Source organism: Echiichthys vipera (genome assembly GCF_963691815.1).
Source record: "Echiichthys vipera genome assembly, chromosome: 2".
In the NCBI taxonomy this organism is placed as follows: domain Eukaryota; kingdom Metazoa; phylum Chordata; class Actinopteri; order Perciformes; family Trachinidae; genus Echiichthys; species Echiichthys vipera.
In genome coordinates this window covers 14,577,531-14,591,371 of record NC_139827.1, presented here as the reverse complement: position 1 = coordinate 14,591,371, position 13,841 = coordinate 14,577,531, and the positions used below count along the sequence as shown (strand labels likewise).

The 13,841-nt window shown below is 41.0% G+C and overlaps 1 protein-coding gene across 1 annotated transcript in view; it reads left to right on the top strand.

Moving 5' to 3' along the window:
- The first annotated feature begins 4,318 nt into the window (after nt 1-4,318).
- pkn1a (protein kinase N1a) overlaps nt 4,319-13,841 on the top strand; it is a 51,999-nt gene continuing 42,476 nt past the window's right edge. Inside the window, exon 1 of the mRNA XM_083924925.1 lies at nt 4,319-5,118. Within this exon, the coding sequence (XP_083781051.1) occupies nt 5,098-5,118 (21 nt within the window). The 5' untranslated portion in view covers nt 4,319-5,097. The remainder of the gene's footprint in view (nt 5,119-13,841) is intronic.

Below are 13,841 nucleotides of genomic sequence, written 5' to 3'. Positions count from 1 at the left end.
CCGCTCTTAACCGTTAGTCAACCGTTAGAGAACGTAACTCAACCGTTAGAGAACGTTAACTGTTAACTTCTCATAAAGTTAATGTCAACGGGCGAGCTAAGCTAACTGCCCTGTTGCTATCAAATAAACCCATGTGTTAGCATAGTAACCGCCTGAGATAAAAGAGTGTAAACCAGTCGGCTACTTGGTGTTTTGACCCAATTAATCCACATGATTATAACGTTTTAATAACAGATTATTAGCTAACTTTAACGTTAGCTACGCAGCTAGCAATGAAACTACCTTCTTTCCATGTCGACTGCTGCGCTCTGCGGTTAGAAAGTTCAAAGGTCAATGAGTATCAGCAAGAATGGTTAAACATAATTAAAAGTGTTTTATTATTATTTCTACTGATGCTTTTGCCAGGGGTATAAAGTGAGCTACAAAAACTATTAACATAAATATTTTTGAACAATTTTTTTTTTCAAAATAATACACCAGTGAGGCGTTTTTCGGGGTACAGAATGAAAGTATTGCTGAATTAATATTTTACATTTTTGGGGGGGTTAGACAATGACTTTCTGTTACGTTCTGTTTCCATTGTAGCAACCAATAGCAGCCAGCATTGTAGGTTGCCAGGGCTGTCTGTTGTTGGGTGCAGCTACTGTAGGCTGGCACTGGGTTTTTTGTCCCAGCAGCTGGGTGACCGGAGACCCAAAAACCAGAGTCAATATAGGCCAAGAATTCACTCGATGGACTTAGATAAAGGAGTTTAACAGCATTAAAAACTCACATTTAAATGGCTACGTTTCTCCTTGATCGGTAAGCCATCTTTCACGTTTACTTAGCTGTAACGGCTAACGGTGACTGTCAGTCAAACCTCCTCTTCAATACTTGTTTTTATTGTGCGATTTGCCAGGGTGGACGGTCTCAAACAGGCTCAAACAGACTTCGGTCTCCATGACTACTGGGCCGTGTCTGACAAACCTGGCAACCGGACTGCTGGAATTATTGTTTGTTGCAGCAACTACGATCTTGAGACACTAGATGGCGGTGTTCTGCCCATTCTACATATTCAACCTTTAACGTTAGCTTTATTATTTGAAAAATGATCAACAACTGGTTTGAGCCTGGGCGGGACTGTGATATGGTGGTAAGCACTGTTGCACAGCAAGAGGGTTTCTGGTTCGAATCCCGGCTGGGACTTCTGTGTGGCGTTTGCATTTTCTCCCCGTGTCTGCGCAGGTTTTCTCAAGATGAATGAATGAATGAATGGTTTGAGCCTGACCTACTAACATTTTTCAAATCTTAACAAATGTTGAACATTTGAGAGACCCCATACATAACTAACGTTAGTTACATGTAATGATTAATTTAACAGTTCTGTGCTTATAGTGTGCACTGAGGTCACTGAGGTCACTTCTCAAATGTAACGCTAATTATTTGCTACTTTTCTCTGTGTTATATTATTGTAAATTGAACGTCTTTCTTACAAACCAAGTTGTAACTATAAAGTAAAACGGGAGCGTACCTATGTTCCCCCCCTAACCCTGACCCTCACCCTAACCATGACTGTGACTAATTCTGTATTAAACCCGCGAAGGCAGAGGCTTATGCGACCGGCAAACATGGGACCTTTTGGGGAAAAAGGGTCCCATGTTTCCCAACAGCTGAACCTAGGACCCGGGGCACACAGGGATGACCCCAAGTAAATCATGTAAAACTAGGGATTAGGGACTTTTTTTTTTTAACATAGCCATTAGTGTAGACCTTTAAATAGTTCTGTGTATTAAATAACATGCCGACTGTCGACGTGTAACAAAAAGCCTATTACTTTCCAATAGCAATACAAATATTTACATAATCTACTTTTCTGACATGCAAAATGTTTTATGACACATGTTATCACCACTATTTAACCAACTTGTTTTGAAGTTTTTCAGATTTTATATAGATTCAAGATTCAAGAAGCTTTATTTATATATATATATATATATATATATATATATATATATATATATATATTTATATATATATATATATATATATATATATATTCTCTTACATACCTGGACACTTTTCTTCTTCTTCCTTTTGTGCAATAACTTTATCCACCACTTAAGTGCAATCATTTAATCTTACAGTTCATTTCTCTCATATACAGTCAGACATATTTTATCTTTTACATTTCCTTTACATTTAACTTATCTGATTTAATTTTCCGTGAATTTTATTTGGCCTGCATTCTTACATCTACCTCATATATGTATGTATGACTAAGAGTTTATTGCTTACTGTTTATTGTTTTTTTATACTGTCTGTATTTATTTAGCAAAGAGTTTATTGGTTATCCTATACTTTATTTTTTTTATACCTTCCTTGTTTTTTTGTAAGCTGCTGGAATCTCAATTTCCTTGAAGGAGTCATCCCAAAGGATCAAAAAAGAGAAGTCTAAGTCTATATGTATACAGGTATATACAGTATATATCTATGGATAGATAGATAGATAGATAGATAGATAGATAGATAGATAGATAGATAGATAGATAGATACAATTATGAAAAGGATTAAAATTAGCTACCTTCTCAACACTCGACATCCACAGAATGAATGAATTTGTGTAGATACAGTTGTAACATTCTCACAAAGTCATCTTTGCTCACAGAAATTTGAATCATGCTCTGTGCTGACTGTACCTGACTCACCAGTTTTTAACGGTATTGTCAGTTGTGATACAGATCTTCATGTCATACAGTATGTAGCGTGTATTGGAGCACTGGTGTCTCTCAGTTCCTGCGTCCTTCCTTTTTTTCTGCCGCCTTATTTTCATTATGCAAGTCAGTTATGCAAATACGTCCAGTTCAACTTATCCATCAAATCTACAAAAGACACGGACACCACCATAACTTGAACCCTATGAGTTTGTCTCTCTCTGTAGCTGTCTTTCTATTTCTCTCACACACACACACCAACACACAGGTTTAAGTTATATAAGCTCTTATTACGGTTTCTGTTGAATGAGATCCACTTTCGTTCTGTTGTGGAGCATTTTTTTGACAAAAATGCACTTTGTAGCAAACAGGAAACTCAGACTCGAGTCAACTCCTAATTTCAGTTGTTAAAAAAGCAGTTACCGTACTGCCCCGAGCTAATCAGTGTTAGCTACGTCCGGCTGTTAGCATCTCTCCTGGATTTCTCCGTTAATAGTCATTACACAAAAAAACTGTCTCGATGGCTTATTTGATGTATGTAAATGCCGAATAAGACCATGGGAGGATTTTGCGTCGGAATGACACTTTAACGTCAGCATGTTAGCATTGTCAATAGCGATCTGTCCACTCCTTTGGTGATCATACTTATTTACGTTTACTGAAATAAAGTTTGGAATTCAGGACTTTAATTTGTAACTGGGTGTTTTTACACTTTTGTGAATTACATTACAGATATCCAGGATGCTCATTCTAGATTGTCTAAAATGTAATTGTGGAAATTTAGAAAGCCCAATGCACATGAATGGCAAAAGTGACATCATTTGTACTAGTAAGAATGACGCTGTGGATATCTGAAATGACTTAGACTTCTCTTTATTGATCCTTTGGGATGAACTCCCGCAAGGAAAGTGAGTTTCCAGCAGCTTACAAAAAACACAAAGGAGATATAAAAAAAATAATACAGTATAGGATAACCAATAAACTCTTAGCTAAATAAATACAGAAAGTACATATATATATATATATATATATATATATATATATATATATATATATATATATATATATATATATATATAAAACAATAAACAGTAAGCAATAAACTCTTAGTCAAATATATATGAGGTAGATGTAAGAATACAGGTAAAATAAAATTCACAGAAAGTTAAATCAGATAAGTTAAATGTAGAGGAAATTTACAAGATAACATATGTTTGACTGTATATGACAGAAATGAGCAGAAAAATTAAATTATTGCACTTAAGTGGTGGATAAAGTTATTGCACAAAAGAAGTGTCCAGGTATGTAAGAGTAGATGACATCTGTAGATAAGAATAATAACATTTTGACTTGGATAAATGGTATTAAGGATATCTAAAATGTAAATACAGATAGTAGTGTGATTGTTTTACATGTTAAAACATCTTGCCATCGCCCTCACGTGTCCAACAGTTGGTTCATTAGAAGTTACAGTTGACAACGACACTAAGCTCAGGTCACATGACACATCCGGGCGCGCCCCCGCCGCCCCAGCCCTTCTAAGCCAATGAACGCCCGGGCGGCATCGCTTGAGTGTCGGGAGCGCGCAGCAGCAGGGTCTGGGTTAGTGCTGCCCTCCCGTCAGATACCCGCGGTGTGGCTGTGATGTCGTCTTCACTGTAAACGGAAAACGTGTTTAATGTTTGCGCGTTTTTTAACTCCATCTACCGGAATATTTAACGGACACATCCGCTGCCTATTGTCCCTCGTGTGTGACTGTGTGAGCGGGTGGTGGAGGACTGACAGGCGGCTTTTTTTGTGTGTGGCATCTGATAGAGACAAGAGACCGAGGCGTGTTCACGGTCCACGGATGTTACCGGGGAAAAAGAAGAGAGGACAGAGGGGTCTTTCTTTCATTTTCTGTCGCCTGTGGATGTGACTTTTACCTCCGCTTGGGTTCAGCAGGACATGACGGAGGAGCGCTGCCCGGGCGGGTTTTACGGGGCTCTCTGCTAGCTGTTGAATGGCAAAATGGACAACGACTGTTAAGCTTCGGTAGTTTTTGTTTGGGTGCTTTTTTTTTTTTTTTTAAACGCGAGTGTATTTGGTTTTATACGTGCAGACAGTGAAAGCGTTTCTTTATTTGTGTGAAGTGAGAGCTAACGTTAGTTAAACACAGCACAAGGGAGGATCAGTTCAGGCGCGGCCAGGCAAGCAAACAATGCGGATTACCTCCTGACTGTTTGCCTTTGTGTCACTACAGACTAAATAAAGTTTGAGACAACACTCGCAGGACGAACACCCGGTCCTTTTTTTACCTGTCGTTTTTATAGCATTGTTTTAGAGAAGAGAGGCGATACGTTGCACATGTGCACAGGTTGCCTTTGAAACTGCAAACTGGCTGACAACAGAGCAACAGGGACAACGATGGCGAACGACTCTATACAAGTAAGTTGATGAAGTTGGATGTCCTGCAACATGCGTGCATGGTCTATATAATTTGACTTTATTGACCTGTAACATTTTTTTTCTTGAAGAGGATCTTGGGTGGTCCTCTGATTCTTCCTCTTTATGTCCAACACCACCCCACCCCGTATGTCCCCTTTAAATTAATATCTTGTGCACATGGCCTTAATTGTGAGCAGTTCAACCAATCTGAAAGATTGTATAGTCTGGAGAGGTAAATGTATTCACTACTGCAGAAGCAAAAAAAAACTAAAACAGTTCTATGTAATAGCAATGTTTATTTTTCTCCCTCATCTTGTGATCCTCACTATCTGCAGTCCCAGACCCCGAAATGGGAACCACTGGTTTAAACCACACAGTGAATAAAATACAAATCCATCAGAGAACAGTGTTTATGGAAGCATAACATATATATATATATATACTTATACAAAGTTGCATGACTGTACAGTGGTCAATATCAGAACTACTGTCAGCATCATACATGCAATAAGAGTTATCTGTTAATGCATACAAAGTGGATGGGTGAAATATTACTGATTTGCCGGGGAGGCTTCTTAGGGATGTTTTGGTGGCCCTGGGACCCCTCTGTGATGAACCACCAACCACTCTGTTGAATTGGAAATGGATAGTTTGTCCTGTGTTAATAATGTATGGTGTGACACGTTCTGGTTTTGGAGAGGGCTCGTACAGAGAGCTCCTGCAGTGTTCACTCACCTTTGTGTTGTACGGTGTATATTTATCCCCAAAGCAATTTCAGTCAAAAGCAAATGGACTTGGTTATTTGTCTAGGAAGACGTTACACCTCTCACCCAAGAGGCTTCATCAGTTCGTGTACGCATCTCACCTGGTGAGGAGATGCAGGTATTTAACCTCTCACAAGGCCGATGAAGTCACCGGAACTCTTTGTGCTCCAAGTGCCAACGACCGTTGGTGGGAAGTAGGTTTCGACTTTGTGAGTGCTCTATTGAGTCTTAACGACAGTTGTTGGAGTCGCAGGAGGCCATTTGTGAACAGTTGTTCTTTGAGGTTAGATTGTTGAATCTCCTGGGATGATTTCTCTGGTCAGATGCGTACATGAACTGATGAAGCCTCTTGGATGAGAGGTGAAACGTCTTCACCCATTCAAACACATATTTGCACACCGATGCGAGGTGCCGTGTGCTCGAATCTAATCAAACCATATGCACCAATGGCACAGCACATCTCACTCTTTGGGTTTAGTATCTTGCCCAAGGACACTACGACATGCAGACTGGAGGAGCCGGGGATACAACCGCCGTGATATGTCTACTTTTATTTTGAAAATCATGACAGAGAGCGGGAGGAGGCAGATAGCAATATGAAATTCATACCGCTGATTGAACTTAGCGATCCATTGTTCAAGACGTGCTCAACACACTGTGACATTTAAGTCCCAGCAAGTGTCATGTATCAGTTGACCTGCAAGTGTGGAGTTGAGAAATACAGGTGGTAAAGCTGTCATGCAGGTGAAGCAGTTGTGTGCCTTACCTGTTTGTGCTGCGGTCACATTCTTGTTTACAATTTCAGAACTCTGATGTCTGAAGTCAATTGTGAACAAAGGCAGTGAAACATGAGACAAGTTTGCATTAATACAGAACTTAAAGTAGCCAACAAGTGAGGGACAGGTGTGCGTGAAATTGCAGAAGTGGGAATAAGTTAAGCTGATGTAAGAACATGGAGTTTAAAAGGGCAGAAGAGTTCACGTTCACACTGTTCCTCTTATTGTATATTTTGCGCGTGTGTGTCAGAGAAAGTCTCTGACGTCATAAAATGCTTACTAAACACTTAACAGTCCTTGTTTGACTACTTTTCTTCCATCAACCATTTCACCCATATAAGTCCTTTTCCTCCCATACATTACAAATGTGCAGGCTGTGCCTTTTCTTGGTTGATTATTATAGTATATTTTATTATAGTATTATATAATTACAGACACACATTCTTAGAAATCATGGAGTCACAGGATTCAGAGGGGGTTGCCTGGTGATATAACTTGAAGTCTACCTGTTGGTCGGTCCACTGACTACTACTCAGTTGTTAAGTAGTATTTGTCCTCAGGTCTTTTCAGAGCTTTAGACCAGTATGACATTGACTATCTTGGAGCTGAAATAGTCAGTTAATTAATCAAGAAGTTGACCAACAGAAAATGAATTGATTATGTAGCCATTTTGACAAGTGCTTAATCGCTTTTTCAAGCAAAATAACAAACAACTGATTGATTACACAAGAGAATAATCAGCAGACTAAGAGGTCATTTAAAACGTTTTTTTGCGGCCTGATAACATTTATCTTTAACATGTCTCAGTACTATTTTACGATGTCTCTTCTCCCTGTTCCTTTTATCATTTTTTTCCTCTTTAGTTAGTTTCAGGAAGTCATGAACTTCAGTATGTGTCTGTCGTAAAATTAACCACAGTCTGTGTTTTAATTATGCTGCCTAAGTGCAGCATGTTATCTGACTGCTTTTAAATGCTTTGTGCTGTTTTTTTTGCCACTTCAACCATGTTTACTTCTAGCTTTGGTGCCTTAATGTCCCCAGGCTAGACAGGGGTTGAAGATCTGTGCTAAACAGATGCAGTTCAATTTGGACATACCTTGTTAGTGTGCCTTCTTCAATGACCAGTTTAGGAGATACATCATTAATTGAATCAGCCACCCGATGAGGCTCTAGCTTAAGATGTTGTGTTAATCTGCTCACATCATAAAGCCAGCTCAAAAGAACTACCTGATGTCCTGTTTCAGTTTCTTTTGGACAAGCCCTCATAAGGCTCACCGACTATAGGTGGTGGTCAGCCAAAGAAGGAGAGCAGAGAAGGAAAGATGGAGATGGACGGAGCTTCAGGTCTCCCCAATGATCTTTACGAACATACGGCGGGAAACAAGAGAGGGTGCTTTGGGTGTCAGTGCACTGGAAACCATTGTTCCCTGCTTTGGTAACAGAGCCATTCTTACTAGTCCAGAAACAAGCAAAGAATTAGTCCTTACCCCACCACCATTTTTTTTCATTGGGCATGTTTAAAGCACAAGTTGAATTTGGCCAAATTACTTTAAGAAGATGCTGTGACACTGATGTTCTGTCTCAGCGCAACAATCAGTTTTATAAGCCCTGCTATGATACCAAGACTGAACAGGTGGTTTGGGGGTTAGTCTGTATCTCTCTTTTTAGTTTGTCTATGCATTTTAAAAGAGCACTCCACAGATTGAGCGTTGCACTACTATGACATCCTTATAATAGATGGTTATGGCCTGAAATTCTGGTGTGTTATGCTGGTAGTGGCTAATGAAACCTAAATCAGAGATGGATCATCTACTGAAGACTTCCACTCCTTTCTAACCCCACACCAAGAGATAATTTCTTTTTCATTTTCAAATTTCTCTTATTCAGCCCCAGTTGACTGACTCGGGTGACATTATTTGAGGCAGTTTATCAGAATTCACACAGCTCCCTCTGAAGACACAGATGGTTTTAAATAACAGTTTTCCCCATATGCAGCAGAACTGTACTGACACCTGTAAACAGACTTGTAAAATCAGTGGAGTTCCCCTTGAAACGTCCATTACTGTAGATATGAAGCAGACAGTGGAGCTCTTAACCCCTCCCATGGCGTGCCATTTTTTGCCCCCACAGGAAGACAATATTAAACCGCCCCAATAGGAGTCTGAACCCTGCTGTGTCATGCTTCCTGATAAAGGTTAGAGGGGAGACAAGAATGGAATAGAGGAGGGATGTGTTGCTGCTCTGTTACTGCTTGTTTGACATGTTAGTATGTCCACTGAAAAAGCCCAGACAATTGAGACACACTCACACAGTGTGGTTTGAAAAACTCTACATGAGCACAAATATTCATGTTAGCAAAAGCACACACTCGCACAGATATAACAGCTGACACACATGCAGAGTCAGACACTCCAGGGAATGCATAGAAGTACTTCCCATAAGCCTTACCATGACGTAAGGAGACAGTTATGTGCACAAAGTAGGCTTTTCTCAGCGCTGCCCTGTGGCCATGTAGGCAGACAGAATCCACAATAATGCACCAAAGAACAGTTGAGCAACTGGAGACTTGGAGAGAGAGATCCAATATTCTTTCATTTTTATGTTAGGCATCTCGGTTTAATAAAACAACGCAGTCTAACATGACTCCCTATCATATGATACAATCTCTCAAATGGATAATGCTATATTTAGGTTTGTAACACATGATCATAACCTCATATTGGCCCTACTGACTGTGTGCTTTATGTTGTCTGGCCCACAAGGAAATGATAGCATTTATAAAGCAGTTAAAGCAGTTTGTGTATGATGTAATTTTAAACAGAATCCTGTAAAACACATCCCAATTTTTTAATTCTCGTGATGTTGACAAAAAAAGGCTCTCTACATAGCCAGTGCTGTGGAAACAATCAATGCTTAAACCAAAGCCCCTTTCACACATGCAGTACAAACCTGAAACGATCTAGACATTACTCGGCTGGGCTGTATGTGAGAACGCAAATGTCAGAACCAGTAGTATCGGACATCAGCTAGTTATCTAGTTAGCTCGATAGATTGTTTTTTGACTGACAGGGAACGGGTTCTTGAACCGACGCCGTTCAGAATTCTTTGAACCTTGGTGCTACCTAGCGAACGAGCCCGCATTTCCAACAGTTCTGTGGGAACAACTGTAATGAAAGATGAGGGCGTGTACAATGCACAGCAGCAGTAAATGTATTTTGCGCAGTGAGCCTGATGTGTTGTGTGTTACTGGCTACTAAATGACCTGAATGTGCCATAATGTGGAGTGCTACCTATTATTTAGTTCCATGTGAAAGTTGTTATTTTGAATGTTGGGTGATTTCGTCTCTCATCACATTGTGCTGTTTACTTTAGAGGATTATAAGACAACAACAAAGTTCTGCTTTGTGCAAACGGAAAACTATTTCTCTACTTTAACCTTGACAAAAGCAGCGCAGATAGCTTCACTTCTTCCGTTCTTACCTTTCAAAATAAAAGCTCTAGACACACTACGTAGTTAACCTTTTGCCAGAGGTAACTCAAATTTATTCAGAGCATTTCTCTAAAAGGAAACTCAATAATATATCTTCTTCACACATGTCTTGATAAACTATGTAATTTATTGGAAGAGGGCTGTTTGCTCTATGTTTTGATTGGCACGCGATGTTATCTTGGTTGAACCGGTTCGGACTAAAAAGAAAAAAAAGCTATTTTTGGTTCCAGTTCGGCACAGACTTTCCAGGTTCTGAACCCAGTTATTTTTGATTAAAATGCTCCAGCGGGTTCAAACTCTGATGCACGAACCATAACGGAGCCCATTCCCTGTCAGTCGGAAAAGGCTAAGAGTGAGCCCATGTGTGAATACAGCTGCTCATTCTCAGCTGTATACGAAGCTACAGAAGAAAACAAATATCCGATGGTGAAGAAAAAGAAAGGTGATTTTCAAAAATGTCTAACTGGAGAGACGACGAGATTTGGAAACCTCTGTCGGTAAAGGCCAACTCCAAAATCATCAGACAAATTCAAGGCACTGCAAGACACTCAGTTGTTTATGACAAAATTAGGAACCAGCTCCGTCAGCGCGGTGTAATCCATGTCACATCCTCTCTCCTGCACGCTCTACCCAGACACCACCCCTCGCTGAAACCAAGCAGTATTTCCAAGTAGTGAGAACACATTTGGTACAGCGAATCCACTACTGTGTGCTACATGTGTGAAAGAGAAACTCCAGACCTGATTCTCCTGACATTGTCCGGGGTTCATGTGTGTAAATAGCTCAAGTGTTGGACACAGTTAGGCTACTGTCCTCTGATGGACTCTATATAGTGTCTCAATATGGTGTTCACATTACAGAACCTCATTTGTGTCCTACAGTTAGTCAGTGGCCATTTTCCCAGTGCCGGGCTAAAGGGACAACTCAGTGTTGATATAATGGGTGTGGGTGTGTTTTTTCCCCAAGTTTATTTGTCATTCCAAATAGTAAAAAAATGCACTTAGTTTACGATTTCCTACTTTTTTTTATGAAACTAAATTAAAGAACCTTTTGCACTGTGACTTGGCCACTTCAAAAGCTACTGCTGTAGCTGGATTAGTGCTGCTCTGATAGGAGCCGCTTAGATGTGGGCAAGGCTTTGCTTGGGGCCGAGGGTGGAGGTTTGAGGGAAGGGGAGGTCTAAAGGGCAATATGCTGATGATGAGGCTCTACAGCCGCAGCAGTACAATAGGTTGTATTGTCTGACACCAGCAGCCCAGATCACATTCAGTTCACTGTGAGTTCATTTTCCCCATCCTGGCTGGAGCATGTGGGTAACTATACCCTCACCAACCAACCAACCCACCCACCCGCCCACCTCAGGCTGGGTAGTAAAGTCACACATATCAAGTGTGTTGAATGTGTGTGGGATGTTTTTGCCAGTGAAGGTCCATGGGTCAGCGTTTGCGTTTTACGTGAAACGTACATCCCAAAAACGCATGTGTATCCAAACAGTGTTTGTGCTTCATGCTTGGCCCCAGCAGCTGTTTCTAAGCTGATGTTTCACTTCAGAGATTTTGCTCGAATTTATCTCAAAAAACGTTATACTTGAAACTTAATCACTCATTCACATCTCGCCTTTGCTATGTGCAAACATCCCCTAATTCTCATTACCTCATAGTCATGTACCCCTGCATTCCTGCTTCAGATGGACCCCGCCTTCTCTCTAGACACACACTCGCACACGCAGGCAACACTGAGCTCACAAACTGTCATGACATCACCGATCACCCTTGGCCAGTGAACCCCACCAGCCAGCTTTCAGTGAGAGCACTGGGAGGGCTGGAAACAGCAGGAGTGGTCAGGAGGATGCACAAGAGCAAGTAAGTCAGGGTGGTTCACTCAGCCAAAACATAAACGTCACAGAGGTTTTACTGCTCTGTTTGTCAGAATAATTGATGTTAACGTTGTTATGTTTCTTTGAGGTTTCATTATATAACAGCAGTAATTCCTCACTTTCCCTCTCGCATGGCTTGTCAGCACCAGTAAACTTGCACTCTGACATACATTGACCCTTGAACCCTCCTCATTATGGCAGTGCCCAAGGCCCCTGGGCCACATGTATCGATCTCAGTCCCATCGCTCTGCCCTGTCGTGCTGTTCCAACAGCCTCTCAGTTAGGCTAACTTGCTTTCTGCATAAATTAACAGCTTAAAATGCATGTTGAGAAATGTAGAAAGAGCACTTTAAAGCACAGGTATAGTGTGCTTTTCTTTAGCTTTGAACACATTAGACAAACAGGATGAAAAAACAATTATAGTTGTTGTTCTGGTGAACCTCCCAGCGAATAAACAAAATGGTTTAGTCTGCCTCTAAATACTGTGCATGTAAAACCCAACATTGAGCAGCCACATGCTTTCAGTTGTTGCATTAAAAGGTCAAAGGTGTTTTTAGTAGAAATAAATCAACAGAGAGCATTATGTTGTAATCTCTGGGAGGGGTTTCACTTTGTGAAAATGTACTTTCCCCTAATAGGAAAAGATATTTGAGGATGTTTCAACTGATGCAGTCAGTGTTAGAGCCGGTAAACATTTTGTGAACAAAGAAATATCGGCCAACTTAATGGGATGAACTAGGCATGGTTCCCCAGAGCTCACTCTGCAAACACTGATATATGTGAACCTCATCAGACAGTCAGAGGGATCCGTCCATATTTAACGGGAAAGTAGTTCATCAAAATAATTTTGTGATCACGATTTAGATATTTTGCCGCTGGCTCATTCTCCATGTGGTTGTTAAGCTTTGTTACTTTACCATCTAATTTAACAGGTAATTCACTACTCCGTGCTTCATTTTCTGTTCTAAAAAAGTTTGTTGGCAGAAAGTTGAATAATGGCAGATAACAAGATTAGTGTCCTCATAAAGCTGCATCACACATAGTGGGGCAGTGAGGGTCGTGGTTCAATCCCCAGGACAGGCTGGATAAATTTGGGTGGGGAAGTGACCCTCATTACCACCACTGAGGTGCCCTTGAGCAAGGCCCATAACCCCCAAAGCTGCTCCAGTGGAGCTGCTCAGTGGCCAGCAGAGCAGACTGTGGTTGTACTGCGCAGCTTCAAGGTGTGAATGTGTAACTGTGTTAATGTGATCAGGGCGTTCCTGCTCTCAGTGGTCTCCCTTGAATAAATAAAGGTATAAAATAATAATAATAATACTGTGGTAATCAAGTTACATCAGATGATTGGTAGTATACAGGTAGATAGATATTTGGAGGTTAAATATTGATACTAGGGATGGGCGTGAGTGATCGATTCCTCGAGTAGTCCTCATTCAAATTACGTCTATGGGTAAAAAATGCCGCTTCTGCGCTTGACCCACGACACAAACGCCTTCGATTTTTGGCAACGGCTCTTCGCCTCGCCATCTACGAGTGTGAACTACATGACGTGGTTACTGTGCAAGGCCCAGACGATATGTAGGGGGGCCGCAACGCCGAGGCACTGGACACCCTCTTTGGGTAAGACTAGTTTGAAAATATGGATTTGAACGAGCTAGGAGCTTGTTTCAGTCACCCATGCTTTTGGTCTCAGAAAAACCCACTGAAGAGCTGGAAGTCCAAAAGGCACCGGTACAAAAAGAAACCTGAGTGTTCTGGCCAAGCAGCACCTGCTGATCCCTGCCACCTCTGTGCCAGCGCCTGTTCTCCACAGTGGG